The sequence below is a fragment of the Bos taurus genome, chromosome 11, assembly GCF_002263795.3.
Source record: "Bos taurus isolate L1 Dominette 01449 registration number 42190680 breed Hereford chromosome 11, ARS-UCD2.0, whole genome shotgun sequence".
Taxonomy (NCBI): Eukaryota; Metazoa; Chordata; class Mammalia; order Artiodactyla; family Bovidae; genus Bos; species Bos taurus.
Genome location: NC_037338.1, coordinates 26,425,394 through 26,444,106, shown reverse-complemented (window position 1 = coordinate 26,444,106; position 18,713 = coordinate 26,425,394). Strand labels below are relative to the sequence as shown.

At 41.2% G+C, this 18,713-nt stretch overlaps 3 protein-coding genes across 8 annotated transcripts in view; 1 reads left to right on the top strand and 2 right to left on the bottom strand.

Moving 5' to 3' along the window:
- Positions 1-2,809, top strand: part of LOC540841 (solute carrier family 10 (sodium/bile acid cotransporter), member 6) — a gene marked incomplete at its 5' end in the record, with an annotated part of 28,015 nt that extends 25,206 nt beyond the window's left edge. The window contains 2 exon segments of the mRNA NM_001081738.1: positions 913-1,070; positions 2,595-2,809. Coding sequence (NP_001075207.1) covers positions 913-1,070; positions 2,595-2,809 — 373 coding nt within the window.
- Positions 1-18,713, bottom strand: part of PPM1B (protein phosphatase, Mg2+/Mn2+ dependent 1B) — a 316,707-nt gene that overhangs the window by 232,746 nt on the left and 65,248 nt on the right.
- Positions 11,841-18,713, bottom strand: part of LOC132342076 (tyrosine-protein phosphatase non-receptor type 13) — a 41,467-nt gene continuing 34,594 nt past the window's right edge. The window contains exons 10-13 of the mRNA XM_059891597.1: positions 17,714-18,051; positions 15,572-15,787; positions 14,368-14,430; positions 11,841-12,512 (exon numbers count right to left, since the gene is read on the bottom strand). Of these exons, the coding sequence (XP_059747580.1) occupies positions 12,417-12,512; positions 14,368-14,430; positions 15,572-15,787; positions 17,714-18,051 (713 nt within the window). The 3' untranslated portion in view covers positions 11,841-12,416. The remainder of the gene's footprint in view (positions 12,513-14,367; positions 14,431-15,571; positions 15,788-17,713; positions 18,052-18,713) is intronic.

Sequence of the window (18,713 nt, the reverse complement as noted above, 5' to 3'; positions counted from 1 at the left end):
GGTTGTGGAGCACAGACTCTAGGGTGAGTGGGCTTCAGCAGTTGTGACTCCTGGGCTCTAGAGCACTGGCTCAGTAGTCGTGACTCACAGGCTTAGTTGTCCCGCACCATGTGGGATCTTCCTGACCCAGGGATCAAACCCACATCTCCTGCACTGGTAGGCAGATTCCTCACTGAGACACTGGAGAAGCCCCGTTTATTTTCAAGTGTCATTTAGGTTGCTGTTTGGTTGCTCAGTCGTGTCTGACTCTCTGCGACCCCATAGGCTGTGGCTTGCCAAGCTCCTCTGCCCATGGGATTTTGTAGGCAAGAATACTGGAGTGGGTTGCCATTTCCTTCTCCAGGGGATCTTCCCAACGCAGGGATGGAAGCTGAGTGTCCTGCATTGGCAGGCAGATTCTTTAGTTTACACTGTTTTGTCTCTGACTCAATTTTCCATTCTCACCTCCTCGTCCTTCACTTCCCACAGGCTGGCTTAGAGCATGAGCAGTGCTTACTGACCAGGCCACACTCATGCCTGTCCCCAAACAACCATTTCCCACATTAAATGCCTCTTTCCCTGTCCATCCTTTAATCCCACCCTTCTTCTGTGAAGCCTTCTCTAAAAGTGGCATTTACGCCACTTTTCTGAATTTTTGCACCATCTCCCTGACCCGTCATCATGCTTGGTCGTGTGTTGTTTCCGTGTATCTTGTCTTTTCACCCAGATTCCTAGGGGAGGTTGGTAGAGCCCCATTCAAGAGGTGCTTCTTAAGAGACCGCCTACCGAGTAGGTACTCATCAAATAATTATTGAAGCATTTGTAGTAAGCACTTTTGGTAGTCTCAGCTCCTGGCTTGCACTTATTACTATACGTAAGAGAAGATTTTTGTATAATCCTTACTGCTGGTGCATAAAATTTTTGTCTTGGTAGGTGCAGGACAATTTCCTTAGAAACTGGAACTCAGAATGTTCAGATGTGCTTCACCATGCTGCAGTTATCCTTCACTGCAGAGCAACTGGTCCAGATATTTGGCTTCGTATTGGCCTATGGACTTTTCCAGATGCTGAATGGGTTTTTCATGGTTGCTGGTACGTAAAGACCCCAGTGTGTAGGCGTGACTGAAAATTGTTCACCCAGTTCACAAACTCCTTTTTCAACATGAATCTACATGGACTGCCCTTGTGATACATTTTTAGCATGACATTTCTAGGGAACATAAATGTATAAACAAGATCCTGTGCCAGAAGTGGAAGTTTCACAGAAAAATATTAAAAAAAAAACTGTGAAAGTGAGCTTACAAACCAGTATGCTTTGCAAAGAAACAATGCACTCTCAGAACTGTCCATGAGCAATTATTTAATCTCAAAAATGACGTTATGTTTTATTAAGAAATATTCCAAATGTTATTTCACAGTACTTCTGTGACTAAGAATTGTGCTGAATGGCTGTGAAATATAATGCATACTGCTGCTGCTGCTGCTAAGTCGCTTCAGTCGTGTCCAACTCTCTGCGACCCCATAGATGGCAGGCCACTGGGTTGCCATTTCTTCCTCCGGTGCGTGAAAGTGAAAAGTGAAAGTGAAGTCCCGCTCAGTCGTGTCCAACTCTTAGCGACCCCATGGACTGCAGCCTACCAGGCTCCTCCGTCCATGGGATTTTCCAGGCAAGAGTACTGGAGTGGGGGTGCCATTGCCTTCTCCATAATTCATACACATACATTTTAAAAAAATTACATATATATGTCCTTGGGCTTCCCTGATGGCTCAGACAGTAAAGAATCTGCCTGCAACGTGGGAAACCTGGGTTTGATCCCTGGGTTGAGAGGATCCTCTGGAGGAAGGCATGGCAACCCACTCCAATATTCTTGCCTGGAGAATCCCACGGACAGAGGAGTCTGGCAGGCTACAGTGCAGAGGTCACAGAGTCGGACATGACTGAGCAACTAAGCACAGCACAGCACATATGTGCTTACCCATCCCTATCATTATTCAGGGTCACAGAGGTTAAATTTAAAATATATAGACTGATAGATTAATCTTAGCCATTGTGAATTTATTGTCACAGTACAGATTCGACTAAGCCTCAACGATTACTCATAAAACTGATTATATACTGATTACTGACAGAACAATCAGTATAAGGAACACCAGGGTTTACTTTTCCCACAAGATATATTCTAGAAGAGTAAAACCCTGGTCTTAGATCCAAATTTTACGACCTTCTCATGGTGAGACTGTTTCTGAAGGAATATGCTTGGTCCGTTCCCAGTCACAGAAGCACCAGGGGAGCACCTGATCCCTAGTAAGCAATCCACAGGAGTTGCCGATGAACTGAGTGAAGGAATGACTGGATGAACGGATGGATAGATGGAAGAGTTGTCAGCAATCTGATGAGTGTCTCAATCACAGAAGGTTCATTCCAGACAGAAATAGCCATCCTGATACACTGAATTATTTTGTTCTAGTTTTCTCTTCTTCCTCTCTTTCCCCGTGTGTTTATACATACGTGATCCAAAGCAAACAAACCCCCTAAGTTTTGACCCGTGTACAATGTTACCAAATTACAGTCTTTGCCAAAGTGATTTTTAAGTACTGGTGTGTTTTAACATTTAGCATATAAGATGTACAAGAGGAGATTGAAGAACAAACACGGAAACGAGAAGCCCAGTTGTCAAGAAGCCCGCCATAGGAAGAAATCCACTTCTCCTAAAGAGACCACTGCTTTCTTGGAGGTGAATGAAGAAGCCACTCTAAGTCCCGGGCCGTCGGGACCCGTGGATCCCCACGGTGCTCCCACGCCAACTGGTGACATCGCACGTGCCAAGTAGGGGCTTGTTGGTTTGACTACACCTTGCCTCCCTGAGTGGCCAGTAGAGACAGCGCAGAGCTGACGAGCGAATCTTGTTGGCGGGGCTTGTGGGAATGTGTGTGATGGTAACATATTTATATTTTTGTGTGGCTTGTGAGTTGTCATAGGATCCCCTTGGAGAATATGTTCTGCCTATTTCTGGTTCTTCCTTTGGGGGTTTACACAACATGTTTACTAGTTGCTATGTGTGTTCTTGTCTCCCGTACAGTGAAGAGCGATCCCCATCGTTACATGAAGTCGTCAAGCTGTGAATTTTAATCTCACAAGTTAAGCCTCTGGGTAGAAATGTCACCTCACACTGCAGGGCAAGGACAGAGTCTGGACCCACTTGACTTCTTGACTTTGGGCAAGTGCTTTGGGGTAGTGGGGAGAAAACATACAGCTCTTATAAAAATGGGGTCTTTTCTCAAATGATGATTGTTTTTTAAGGGCTTGAAAACCTTAGATTTATAGATGTAATATGAGCGATTACATTACATTCCCTAGAGGGAATCTAATGAACCCTTGAGGGTAATATTTTTACTCCCTAGAGACAGGCACATGTTTATTCTTCTAATATATAGATTTATGAGTTATATAATTTAAAAAGGGCATTCCATGTATACTGTTGCATAAATCACTAAATGATTAATCACTGACTCAATGGACATGAGTTTGAGCAAACTCCAGGAGATGAAGGACAGGGGAGCTGGGGTGCTGCAGTCCATGGGATTGCAGTTGGACACGACTTAGCGACTGAACAACAAAACCAACAATATGTTACAGAGCATCTTTACATGTCGGTCTGTGTTGACCTATCTCATTCTTTAGAACAGTGGCTTCATAGAAGTATTCCAGTGTGTGGAAGGATTGTAATTTATTTCACCATTTCTTCTTCAAGGACATTTAGATAGCTTTCAACTTCTTGGTATTACAGTGCTATCACAAACACCTGTGCCTCCATGCCAGTATTTCTGTAGGATCATTTTCTAGACTTGAATTGCCAGGCTGATTGCACATTAAAATGCTGGGCAGAGAGCTCTCTGGCAACGTGGTACCAGCAGTGCCTGAGAGTGTCTGGTTTCCCACAGCCATATTCATCTTAAGAACGATCGTTCTGCTTTGTGAAAATATCTCATTTAAAATTGAATTGTAAAAATCGAGTGAAGCATTTTTCATGAGTGCGTGTTCATGTCCTTTGCCCGCTTTTCTATTGTATTTTTTCCTTTTTGACTGATAAATTTGAACACATGGTGGACAGTGACTCTGCTCTGTTTTGTCAATATTTTACCGCTCTTTTGTTTCTTAGTTTTGTATAATGTCTTTTGCTGTATGGAAGTTTCACATGTTCAGCTTTATTAGTCTTTCAAAATTGTATTTTGACCTTAAGATAGATATATCAAATGTTAGAATATTTATATCTTTGTGTGGATCATGAATTGTAAAAGACCCCTTTTTCATGAATGTATGTGGCCCCTTTTCAGGGAGTTCTTTTTGGGGTCAACATATTTACTAGCTGCTGAGTATACTGTCTGGCAGTAGATAAAACCCATCCTTCTCCTCTAACATTATTAAAAATATTTCCTATATTTTCTATTACTTTGATCAACTAAATATGTACATATTTATTTTGAATTTTTCTATGCTATGTTAAAAATCTATTTAATTGTCCTAACATCATATACTGAATGAGTCCTCTTTTCTCTACTGATATGAAATGCCGCTTTATAACTTTCTATTACTGTGTTTTACTGGGCTCTGCTTGGTTCCATTTTTAAATTATTTGTAAATTGTGAAATGTGTAAAAGCATATTGTCTGAGATTAGTGCTTTACAATTTTATTTTGTAACTATACCCAAGAACTTACAAGTTTTATATATATAATGGCAATGGTTATTACGGTATTTTCCCAATTAAGGCCATCTTCATGGTAGTACAGAAAGAGACAGATTAGGGATCACAAGTATATGTATATGGAAAGGAAGTTCACACATGTGTGACACGATTGTTAATTCTCAACTGCTGCAGTTAACATAGTAGAATTGGCTGTTCAGCGATCCCCAGTTCCAAAATGAGCATTCCCATGAGTTTGAAAGGATCCTAAAGAAAGGGATTAAATCATTTGTCTACATAGGCACCTAACAGAAAATGGTAAATTCCCATGTTCCATTCTCAAAGTATTAACTGCATGATCAGTGTTTACCACCATCAGGACAGGTCTGGAGACGAGTACACCAAAAGCCATCCTTTAAGACAGAAACAACAGAAATCAACGTAAGGGTTTGAAAGTAGTCACACTGGAAGATTGCCATCTCCAGAGATGGTTGTAAACACGTCATTGAGAGGAAACAGGAACAGTCAAGTCGAGACTTCCCTGGTGGTCCAGCGGCTAAGACTGTGCTCCCAATGCAGGAGGCTGGGGGTTTGAGCTCTGGTCGGGGAACTAGATTCCACATGTTGCAGCTAAGAGCTTGCACGTGGCAACTGAAAGATCCTGCGTGCTGCAACTAAGATCGACACAGCCAAATAAATAAAATAAATACAAAAAAAAAGGTTGTCCAAGAGGTCAGGCATTATCTTTAAAATATCTAAAAAAAAAAACGTAACTAAACAAAAGCTCTAACTGAATAAACTGTATTCTAACTGATCTAAATAATCATGTGTTCATAAAAGCAGGGCCCCTATGAAGTTCAGAAGTGGGGAGTGCAGAGGAATGTTAAGCAGAATGAGTCAGCTCTGTGTCTGGAAAAGACCCAGGTGGGCAGCTGAGACAGCAGAGTGTAGTGGGAAGAACCTGGGCTTTACCAGAGCTATTTGTTGTAACACACTTAAAGAGCTAGAACGGGTTGTCGTCAGGCAGTCCTTGAATTGAATCCCAGTTGTTATTTGGACAATCTTGAGCAAGGTTCAGTCTCCCTTCTTAAAAAGGATGTTATCCTGCCCTGGGGTCTGCAGTGGGCTGCCCTGAGACCCTGACCAGTCTACCAGTGGGTTGGCACTGGCTGACCTCCTTTGGCTGTGCAGTCAACTACACTGGGACCCAATAGTGCCGACCAGTGGGCCTGAAGCCACTGCACTAGGCAGGGCCTGGCAGGAGCAGGGCCAGGACTAGCCTTGCCCAACAATGTGCCCACTGCAGTCAGCCCTGCCATTAAAAAAAATAAAAGGGGCCCATGCAGCCAACATAAGGTGAATGCCTAGAGCATACAGCTCTGGTGACCAGAGGGAGTGTACTGCTGAGGCCCATAATGTGTCTTCTACATAAGGCAGTTTTTTAAGATTGGGAAACATAACCTACCTACATAATGCAAATGAGAGAATTAAGTCAATGAAAAGACAGAAGAATATGTTCCAGATGAGGAACAAGACCAAAATCTCAGAAAAACTAAGTGGAGATAAGCAATTTACCCAACAGAGTTTAAGGTAATGATCATAAAGATGCAAAACAAATTCAAGAGAAAAATGGATGGGGACTTCCCTGGTGGTTCAGTGGCTAAGACGCCGTACTCCTGTGCTCTCAATGCAGGGGGCCTGGGTTCAATCCCTGGCCAGAGAACTGGATCCCAAATGCTGTAACTAAAGATTTCACATGCCTCAATGAATAGCAAAGACCCCACATACTGAAACTAGGACCCGGCATAGCCAAATAAATAAATATTAAAAAAAAAAAAAGAAAAATGGATGAACACGGTGATAAGTTTAACAGAGAGCTAGAAAATATAAAGAACCAAACAGAGCTGAAGACTACAATAAAAGAAATAAACATATACACTAGAAGGAATCAATAGTAGATTAGACGATATGGAGGAATGGATCAGTGCTAGAAGACAGCAGAGGAAATCACTCAAGTTGAAAAAACAAAAATCAGTTTAAGAGACCTCCAGAACAACATCAAGCATACTAACATTTACAGTATAGGGGTCACAGAAGGAGGAGAGAGAGGAAGGGGCAGAGAACATACTTGAAGACATAATAGCTGAATATTTCCCTAATCTGGGAAAAGAAACAGACATTCAGGTCCAGGAATCACAGAGTCCCAAACAAGATAAACCTACTAAAGAGAACCACATTAAGACACATTGTGATTAAAGTGGCAAAAATTAAAGATAAAGTGAGAATTTAAAAGAAGCAAGGGAAAAGCACCTAGTTATGTACAAGGACATTCCTATAAGATTATTAGCTGACTTTTTAGTAGATTGCAGGCCAGATGGGAGTAGCATGATATATTCAAAGTGACAGAAAAAAATGTACACCAAGAGTACCCTATCCAACAAGGCTATCATTCGGGTTTGAAGGAGAGAGAAAGAATTTTACAGAGAAGCAAAAGCTAAGAGAGTTCAGCACAACTAAATCAACTGTATAAGAAACGTTAAAGAGATGTCTCTAAGTGGAAGAGAAAAGGCCAACAGTAGAAGTATGAAAATCATGAAAGAAGTCGTCTCATTGGTAAAGACAAGTATACATAAAGGTAGTAGATCAAACACTTATAAAGCTAGCAGGAAAGGTAAAAGACAAAAGTAGTAAAATCATCTATATCTAAAATGATTGGTTTAAGGATACACAAAACAAAAAGACGTAAAATATGTCAAACACATGAAATGTGGGGAGAGGGAACAAAAATGCAGGGTTGTTACCAATGCAGTTGAACTTAAGAAATCAACTTAAATACACACACACAAAAGAGAAAGGAGTCCAAACACAACACTACAGATAATCATCAAATCATAAGGGAAGAGAGCAAAAGATGAAGGAACAGGACTTCCCTGGCGGGAATACGCCAGTGATTAAGACTCCACACTTTCACTGCAGGGGGACATGGTTCAGTGACTGGGGAACTAGGATTCCACATTTGCACAGTGCAGTAAAAACAAACAAACAAAATAGAGCTTCAAAACAAGCAGAAAACAATGAACAAAATGCCAATATGTATATACCTATTACTAATTACCACGAAGTGACTAAAAGGATAAAAAAAAAAAAGACACATATATGCTGCCTACCAGAGACTCACTTCAGATCTAAAGACATACACAGACTGAAAGTGAGGGGTGGAAAACAAAAGAAAGCTGGGGCACCAGTACTTATATCCAACAGGATAGACTTTAAAACAAAGATTGTAACAAGAGAAGGCATTACATAATGGTTACATAAGATATCAATCCAACATAAAGATACAACAATTGTAAATATATATGCACCCAGTATAGTGGCAGAAAGTGAAGAGGAGCTAAGAACCTCTTGAGGGTGAAAGAGAAGAGTGAAAAAGTTGGCTTAAAACTCAGCATTCTAAAAACTAAGATCATGGTAGCTGGTCCCATCACTTCATGGCAAAGAGAAGGGGAAAAAGTGGAAACAGTAACAGATCTTATTTTCTTGGGCTCCAAAATTACTACAGACAGTGACTGCAGCCATGAAATTAAGATGCTTGCTCTTTGGAAGAAAAGCTACGACAAACCTAGACAGCATATTAAAAAGCAGAGACATTACTTTGCTGACAAAGGTCTGTTTAGTCAAAGCTATGGTTTTTCTAGTAGTCATGTATGGATGTGAGAGTTGGGCCATAAAGAAGGGTGAATGCCAGAGAACTGATGCTTTCAAATTGTGGTGCTGGAGATGACTCTTCAAGAGTCCCTTGGACTGCAAGGAAATCAAACCAGACAATCCTCAAGTAGGTCAACCCTGAATATTCATTGGAAGGACTGATGCTGAAGCTGAAGCTTCAATACTTTGGCCACCTGATGTGAACAGCTGACTCTCTGGAAAAGACCCTGATGCTGGGGAAGACTGAAGGCAAAAGGGGAAAGGCAGGCAGAGGATGAGATGGGTAGATAGCATCACCAACTCAATGGACTCGAACCTGAGCAAACTCTGGGAGATAGTGAAGGATAGAGAAGTTGGATAGGCATGCTGCACTTCATGGGGTCACAAAGGGTCAGATACAACTTAGAGACTGAACAACAACAACAAATAAGACCCGAAATCATAAAGCTTCTAGAAGAAAACATAGGTGGTATGTTTTTTGACACTGGTCTTAGCAATAATGTTTTGGATATGTCTCCTCAGGCAAGGGAAACAAAACCAAAAATACACAAGTGGGACTACATCCGCCATTATCACACTGTAGAATCAAGCCCGGCAACTGTCTACTTCTGAACTTGTTTTCTTAAAGAAAGAAACCTCTAAATTGTGTAAGCCTGTTGATTTCGTTTTTGGTTGTTTGCAGTCAAGTGCAACTCCAAATTGATATATTAAAGTTTAAATTGACTTTAAAATATTATGCAGGTCAATGCATAATTTGTTACATTTATCTCAACCATAACAAAGTACCTTGAATTATGTAAAATGGAAACACATTCTTTCACTATCAAGATATCTGACTGAAGGGCAGCTTTTGTGAGTTGTTTCTTGGATGTATCACATTGCATTTAGATAACTAGACATTTTAAAACCAAGAGATCTAACAGGCAATCTGGAACCACAGATGTGAACACCTGACCTTTTCTCAATCACCATTTCTCTCCTTTTTATCTTGATACAGAAATATTTCTACTAATACATATACCAAACCTGGGGACAAAAGTGATGTATCCAGTCTTACATGCTCAGGACCATACTAAGATATATCTTTTAGAATATGCAACTTCAGTCCAGTTTTATAGATAGATTCCATCACTTCTTGTGCTTCTCCTTCTTTTGTGTAGAGTTGTCTTGTCACTGGGATCAGCTGCTTAGCCAACTCACTTCCCAGCTTCTCTGTGCTCAGGGACACTGACCAGTTCTTGCTGATAGAATGAGTGGCAGTCATGTGCTTTGCTTCCAGGCTGCCCAGCTTGAAAGATCCCCCATAGTCTTTCCCCCTTTTCTGGCTGGGGGTATGGAGATGATTCTCACGATGACCTTGGAAACTGTGTTGATTATAGAAACTCCATCAGCCCGGGCTCCTACCAACTGGAGGGAGGAGAGGCAGCCTGCCGAGCTCTTCCCCTACCCAGAACTCTTAGAGAAACTTCTGTTGTGTTTGAGTCACTCTGTTTGGCTGTGCGTGTTCTAGTACTTAGCTGTCTGACGTGCGTTAGGAGCCGAGGTGTATTTATTCACGCGTTTGCTGAGTGCCTCCTTGTGCCACCCTAGCTCTGTGGCCTCAGCATGCTTCCTACCAGTGCGGCCCTAGCCAAGGGTTCCCCGAACTCTGGTAGCGGAGCCACGTTCCGGCGGAGGGTGGGGGTGGGGGGGTGGGCAGTAACATGTTTGCTATAATGAAATTTCCATTCAGGGTCCCTAAAGCGAAACTCACATTTTCTTCCCCCAGTTTGCATTTCCTAGCTACGTTCTTTCCAGAAAAAGCATCTTCTCCAGCTTTCCCCTGCCCATCTCTGTGGACTTCGGATGGGAGCTAATCACCTCCAGCTGTACTGGCTCACGGAGCCCCGCTGGCCTCATTTCCTGTGCTTATGACAGGAAAACAAGGTCTCAGCATTCCAGCCCACTCAAGAGTTTCCAAATAGCTTTTAAAGCAACAGAACCACCCCCCCTCCCCCGGCCCCACTCCAAATTGTTCCTACAACCCAATCTGTAGAAACTGTTCTGATGGAAGTGGGAGTGATGGTGATGAAGTATGCTTCTCTTAAGAGATTCAGAGCTACTTCTGAAAAGTGAAGTGAACTGAAAGTGTTCACTTTCAGGACTCTTTGCGACCCCAGGGACTGCAGCTCACCAAGCTCCACTGTCCATGGGATTCTCCAGGGAAGAATACTGGAGTGGGTTGCATTCCCTTCTCCAGGGGATCTTCCTGATCCTGCACTGCAGGCAGATTCTTTACCGTCTGAGTCACCAGGGTAGTCCTGTCACTTCTGATGTAGGACTCAAACCTGCTGCCTGGTGAGGAGTCAGCCACATCCCTGTGGACTTTTGTGCATTTCCTGATGTTGTCTTCTGGAGAAGGCAATGGCACCCCACTCCAGTACTCTTGCCTGGAAAATCCCATGGACAGAGGAGCCTGGTAAGCTGCAGTCCATGGGGTCGCTAAGAGTCAGACATGACTGAGCGACTTCACTTTCACTTTTCACTTTCATGCATTGGAGAAGGAAATGGCAACCCACTCCAGTGTTCTTGCCTGGAGAATCCCAGGGATGGGGGAGCCTGGTGGGCTGCTGTCTATGGGGTCACACAGAGTCGGACACGACTGAATCGACTTAGCAGCAGCAGCTCTTCAGGAGTAGTTCCCAGGAAATCTTGGGTAAGATCAGACATTCCAGTTAATTAGCTCAGAATTGGTCAATCCTATGAGGAGGAATCAAGCAGTTTCTGGGGTCTTGGGATGGCATCAATCATGGCAGACTGGAGGAATGCTGTCAGAACTAGGAGTTAGTGAAACACGTTTGGTACTGAGAATTGGAAGTGGGTTCTTCAAAGTTGATCTCTTTCCTTTGTGGGGCATGCTAAGTTGCTTCAGTCCTGTCTGACTCTTGGTGACCCTATGGACTGTAGCCTGCCAGGCTTCTCTGTCCATGAGATTCTTCAGGCAAGAATACTGGAGTGGGTTGCTATGCTTTCCCTCCAGGGGGATCCTGCCAACTCAGGGGTCAAACCTGAGTCTCTCACGTCTCCTGCACTGGCAGGCAGGTTCTTTTCCACTAGCGCCGCCTGGCAGAATCAACATCAACCTCCCAGGAAGCGTGATACTGTTTTCTTTCATTAACCCTTGTCAGCGAGATATTCTGAGTTTTGCAACAACTAGGACTTGAAAATTCTGATTCAGGCGTCAGTTAGGCTTGTGGGGAGGAGGCGGGAGGGAGACTGAATTTCTTAGCCACTGTCAGTCAGTACCTGACCCTCATGTCAGAGTCTGCAGATCTCCAGGGGTTCCAACAATACTCCTAGTCTCTGGTTGGCATGACTGGGACCAAATGGGGAGATGGGAAGTTGCAGTCCAGAAGTTCCTGCCTTCACAGGGTCCTAGATGTTGTTAAAAAACAGCACACTGAAAATGTTACACTTGTCTGCACACACTCTTGGCTTGTTCACGTTTTCAGGTGTATTTTTATTTACAAAGTGAGCGGATGTATAGCATGATGGAGTTACAAACATATTTGGTATCTCTATGTTCATGGAAAAGTATATAAATATATTACAGGAAGTTCTAGATAGTAAACATTAGAAATTGATATAGGGAATGTTTGCTACCTTTTTTTTTTCTATGCCAATATTACTGTCATTTAAAGCTTAAATACTGGCTTCAAGTATCCCCTATAAAATAGCTCTAGTTTTTAAAAAAATACTGGAAAATAATTTTGCTATAAACAAGATTGGTACATGAAAAATAGACTCGATATGTCTATAATCAAATGCTGCCTTATTCATCCCTAAGATCTGCATTATTCAGTTAGTGTTAAAAAAATCTCTGATACTTATCACAGGTTGCAGCAGCTGTAAAAATACAGCAGGTCACCATTATTTACTGTTATTAAGAACGCCCCTCTAAGGTAGAGGAGAATAAGTATAATGAGGTTTTATGGACTTGCTGTCCTGTGACCTTTAAGTAGAGAGCAAAGAAATGGACAGATATCCAGAAGGCTGTTCTTCTCATGTCATTTCAGAGGCTGGGGCTGCTCTTTTTGCTCTTCTTCAGCTTGAAGACGTGTCAGGACATAAAGGATGACTTGATAGCAGAAAATATATTGATCCTAGAACAACAACAAAAAAAGGAGACAGGGAGAGCAGACTTCAGCTGTATAGTGTGAATATATGATATATAGCTTCACCAATGTTGGAAGCGATGTTTGAGTAATTTTGAAAATATGGAAAAGCTGTGTTATAAGGTTGAAAGTAAAAGCAGGATGCAGAATTGTGCAGTGTCATGAAAATGACGAGAAAGAGAAACCCGACTGACAAAGTGTGGAAGGAAGCAGCCTTGGGGTGGTGGGTGAGTGCTAACTGAAGTTATCTCCGATGGGTGGGCCACCTCTATTTTTTGTGCTTTGGTGATACTTACGGTCCTCTGGTTTCTAACCCTGCACCCTCCTCCCCAAACCACGTCTTGTTCTAGCACAGCAGCTGGAGTGGTCCTTTAAGATGGGCGTTAACTTATGTCATTCCATACTGACAATCCCGTGATGGCTCCATCTCACTCAGGGGGAGCCCCAAGCTCTGGCCCCGTCACCTCCTCTCACCCCTCCCCTCCTGCTCCCTCTGCCTCAGCCACTGGTTGTGACTACTCTTGAACACAGAAGACGAACTCCTATCATGGACCTCTTCGAAGGCGGTTCTGTCCGCCTGAAAGGTTCTTTCTCCCAGACATCCGTATGACCACCTGCTTCATGTCCTTCACATCTCTGCTCAAGGGGTTACATCCTCAGTGGTACCACTCTATGTAAAGTATTACCCAACCTGCCATGACTCATCCTCTACCCAACTCTTTTTCCTTCTAAAGCACTTACCACTTTCAAATATCTTATAACTTATAGCATAACCGAGTACAGTAAATGGATCTATTATCTGCCTTGCTCATCACCACCCACCAGAAGATCTTTTATTCTGGCAGAAGATCTTTGTTATTCAAGTTATTTACTGACATGCCCCAAGCGCCTAGAAGAGTGCCTGGCATACAGTAGGCACTTAATACATATCTGCTGAACAAGTGAACTTCTGGGTCTAAAGAACTATTTTTTTATATGTTTTCTTTACCTAAAAAAAAAAAAAAAAAAAAAAGACTGAATAAGTCTTAATATTTAGGAGACTTAATTTGAATTTAAAAGGTATATGAAAGGAAAGGTGGCAAGTTTTAATTTTAAAAATAGTAAACTTTTGTATTTTTTGGGAGCTAGAGAAATATAAGTTAACAGATATATGGACACAGCTTCCACATCAAACAAAAAAAAAAGAGGAGGAAAAAGAGAGAGAGGAAGAGAAGACCAGATGTATAGTGTGAATATATACTGATATATATAGCTTCACCACTATTGGAAGTGATGTTTGAGCAACTTTGAAAATATGGAAAAATCGTGTTATACGGTTGAATGTAAGATGCGGGATACAGAACTGTGCAATGTATTCCCCTCCCACTATAAACAAAAAGGACAGTTGAACTATGCAGAGTAGACAGACACTCTAAGTCATGTAGTCTCTGGGAAGGACCCATGTCTGCAGGTCAGTGGTTGACATAACCTACCTTTTAACTTTAGGTAAGAGAAATGAAAATGACCAAAGGAGAGGATAAACAAACTCTTTCCCAAGCTAAGAACTCCAGACTCCCTTTATGCCTTCAAGTCAATGCTGCCGAAACCATTCCCTCTCAGGAAAATTCTGTAGCAAGAATATTACCTTCTCTTTTTAAGGTTGGAATTGAAATGCCACTAATTACATGCTATTTTGTCCCACCTCAAATTGTTGCCCCCAATGTGCCATCCTAATCTCTGTAATCTATTCATTGTTGGTATTGCATTTTCTTATTTTTTAAACTAAAAGGCAATATTGAAAAAAAGACAGCCCTAGAAATACTTTTACAAAAATCTTCATCAGAAGGTAGGAGCCCACACTCACCTCTGTCTGAACCATTCCGTGTCTCTGTAGTCTCATGCAGCGCACTAAATCGGAGATGTCGAACTGCCAAAGGAAACAGAGTCTGTATATTATATAAAAATGATAACTGACTTTGAACTCCTAAGATTCACCAAGGAGTGGCTTATATAGATTTCTTCACCCCGATCTCCTTTCCCTTCTATCAGTCTTGAGAAAGTCTTCCAGACAAAATGAGTTGGTGAACTGACTTTGCCATCATTTGATAATTTTATTTATTATCTTTCTAAGAATTAGGATGTTTATTCTATTAGAAAGTCCCCAATAGGAATTCTCTTTCCTTTGGAACAACTAATTTCTAGTGTCTCCATTAACTATTTTTCCTATATTTTGCTGCTCAGAATAAAATTCCTGATCTTCTTATATCCCCAATGGAGAAATAGACTGTTTTGTCCTACTTAAATTATCATGAGTGTGTGAAGAGCAAGATAGTATGGTTCTTGGCAAATTCTTTAAGAGATAATGATTAGTTACATATTATGTATAGTAAGATAACATTTTAAGTATGATTTATACTAATTTAGGTTTTAAGTAAGATTATACTCTTATTTGACTTCACTTTCACTTTTTACTTTCATGCATTGGAGAAGGAAATGGCATCCCACTCTAGTGTTCTTGCCTGGAGAATCCCAGGGACGGGGGAGCCTGGTGGGCTGCCATCTATGGGGTCGCACAGAGTCGGACACGACTGAAGCGACTTAGCAGCAGCAGCAGCATACTCTTATTAACTTTGCTTATTTAGTAGTAATTTGAAAAATCAGGAGTAATTGTTTAGACAATTCAGTATCAATTTGTATAATAAAGTATGTGTTTCCCACCTATAGGTAACAATAACAATAACAAAATAATATAAACTTTCATTTCAAAGATACACTTTCTTGGGCACTTCAATATTTCTGTCTCTAAAAGTGTGATAACAACAATGAATATCTTACACAAATCTAAAGACTATACAGAGTAAAAATGCAATGCCACATAAGGGGCTTTACATGGATGGTTAAAAAACCCCAGTAAAACAAATATAAGTTTGGAATATTATTTTCTTCTTGATTATGCCCTATGCAGTTTTGAAAGTTTACTAAATTGCAATTCTATGTAGTAAGAAAACTGTCATTCATACAAACTAATAAATAAAAAATTCTGAGATCGCAACACATCCTGTACTCACTTCAAGATCTTGACTGATTAATCCAAGAACCACATCTATGCATATTAGGGTCCCTGAACGTCCAATGCCCGCACTGCAGTGTGTGATGATTGGCCCCGATCTGTGAACATGTCTCATATAGGAGATAAATGTCAACAAGTCGTCTGGCTGGGAAGGTGTATCGTGGTCTGGCCAAGCAGTGAAATTCAGATGAGAAACATGTCGTACCTCTCCGGTCTGAAATTGTACAACAGAATAAGTAGATAAAGGTATACTATGTCATTTACATATAATTAATTCTTATTATTTTGTCCTTTAAAAATTTTGCCTGGTCCATTGGATTAGATCCAAATAAAAATGGAAGAGACAAAGAGACTCCATCAGACAACACATGGAGGACCTTTATAAAGGAGGTTACCAGATTGCTGTAATGGCAAAAACCCACACAACATTGTAAAGCAATTATCCTCCAATGAAAAATAAAAAAGGTTACTAGATCCATGCTTCAAATATTGGTAAAAACTACTTTTTGGAAACCCTAAAAGCAAATTATGTTTTGTTATGAATAACAACCTTTTTTTTTTTTTTTTAAATGACCCATTTTCAAATTCACTCAGGTAAAAGCCACTGTCATTGCAGGGGCTTAAAAGCCCTACAGATGTGGTCCGGCTTCCTCTCACACCTAACCTCTTCCTCCTGGCCACTTTGCTGCAGCACAGGGCCCGCTCTGGTTCTTTAAAAACACTCGGCACAGTCTAGTCTCAGGATCTTTGCACTTGCTCTTTCTGACTGAAACGCTTCCCTCCCCACAACGTCCCTGTGATGTTGACTTTCTCACGGCATCAACATCAGTATTTTCTCATTAGAAATTACTTTCCATGAGGTCAGCAATTTCCTTTGGTTGTATGGTTAACTTCTGAATCCCTAGATTCTATAACAAAGTCTAAGCTCTATAAACGTGTTGTTTAATAAGTCGTTTAAAAAATACCGAACAATTGTGCTAGCATACTGGAGTGGAAGCCTGGCGTGCTGCAGTCCATGAAGTTGCAAAGAGTTGGACACGACTGAGAGACTGAACTGAACTGGAGTGGATCGCGAGCAATTCCCTTCTCCAGGGGATCTTCCCGACCCAGGGATCGAACCTGGGTTTCCCACATTGCAGGCAGGTTCTTTACCATCTGAGGCACCAGGGAAGCCCCCAAATAATGCGTAGGCTGGTGTAAATGAATACAGAAATATCTTTGTAAAATCACAAATTAGAAATCATGAAGGAAATTCTCAGGCTCTGTTTACATGCCACCAACAACACAGAGTCAATAAGCTTTGTTTCTATGAAAATAAAATAATTCTTTAACAAAGTTAAAACTCCAGACGGAACCTAACACATTATTCAAACCGAGTTAGCATTAGTGGGTGGACGAAGGAAAAAATGTGAGGGTGTGTGGAGGTGGGGAAACAGTAGAAGCTTAACCTCAGGTATAACCACTTATCTAATTTAAGATAATTTGTTTAGTGCTTAGGTGGAGCAATCGGAATCACCTGATTAACAAACATTTATGCTACAATTGTCCTTATATTAAAATATGTTGTCTTTGTAGGGGATTATTTTCTATGTGGAGATTTTTTTTAAAAGTTTTATTGAGCCTACTTAGAGGTTTGACCTTTAAAAAAAAAAGTTTCTAGCACATAGTTTTTGAGCTGTTCTGTGCTATCACACCAAGCAAAGGATGATGGTTAATTCTGTAAAAGTCCTGCATTTCCATTTGGATTTGAATACAGTATATACTGGAGGAAGGGCTTCCCTGGTGGTTTAGTGGTAAAGAATCCACCTGCCAATGTGGACATGCGAGTTTGATCCCTGGGTTAGGAAGATCCCCTGGAGAAGGAAATGGCAACCTTCCGCAGTATTCCTGCCTGGGAAATCCCATGGACAGAGGAGTCTGGCGGCTACAGTCCAGGAGGTTGCAAAACAGTTGGACATGATTTAGTCACTAAACAATATACTAGAGGAAACTGGCAGAATTCATGACGAAGGTCACAGTAAAGTTTCTGTTAGATTAAAAATAATAGGTGGAATTAGTTCCACTGAAATGGGACTCAAATCATTAGCTTTTACTCAGAGAAAGACACTGATGTAATCATGGAAAGACTGAATGCACGCACCTGAATATCTTCCAGGGTCATTGCCCTTACTACAAAGCCCTTCAGCTGCTGCACTCTCACGAGAGCCAGTCGAAGTCTGTTGCTGACCATGGTTGATTTGCCTAGGACATTAGGCCAATAGCGCTGGCATTTGATTTTTTCCCCTTCTACTTCTTGGGTCATCATGGCTATCACTGAGGAGTTTTGTTCCCAAATCATCTGCCAGAAATCTCCAACAGTTGTGGGGAGAGGTCCTTGGCAGGCGATGTACACAAACTCTTCTCTCCCCACTGGTATCTTGATGAAGCTGGCGTTGATATATCCACCTTCATCTCCAAGAGGCACTCTGGTAGCGTCATCTGTGAATTTCCATCACAATACACAGTCATCTGTATCATGCATTTTTAAAGAGCCTCATAGACTAGATGAGTCAAAGATTGAGACTTTCCTCATAACCACAGATGAAATCACAAACGTATTTTAATAAAGGCATCTTTTCAAGGTGTAGTACAATGAAATCATTTTGTATATTTCCCTCATGTTGCAAGTATATTTAAGATGTAACTCAGTGAGTTTCCCCCCAAGTTGGGAAACTACAAAAGTACTTATTACAAATATGATTGGCACAATTAATGCTTATCTAACTATATTCCTTTAAGTAAGCAGCCAAAATAATAAACTAATGCAATAAATAAAAAGGTAGGTTGCTTCATTCTCCAGGCATTGTAATTTCATATAGTCAAAATATAAATTTTCAAAGCAGGCTTCCCAGTGAAAAGTATATATAAGCCATCTTTCTTTTTTAAATTTATTTTTTATTGAAGGATAATTGCTTTACAGAATTTTGCTGTTTTCTGTCAAATCTCAACCTGAATCAGCCATAGATATACATATATCCCCCCCCACCCTGAACTTCCCTCCCATCTCCCTTCCCATCCCACCCCTCTAGGTTGATACAGAGCCCCTGTTTGAGTTTTCTGAGCCATACAGCAAATTCCCGTTGGGCATCTACTTTACATAT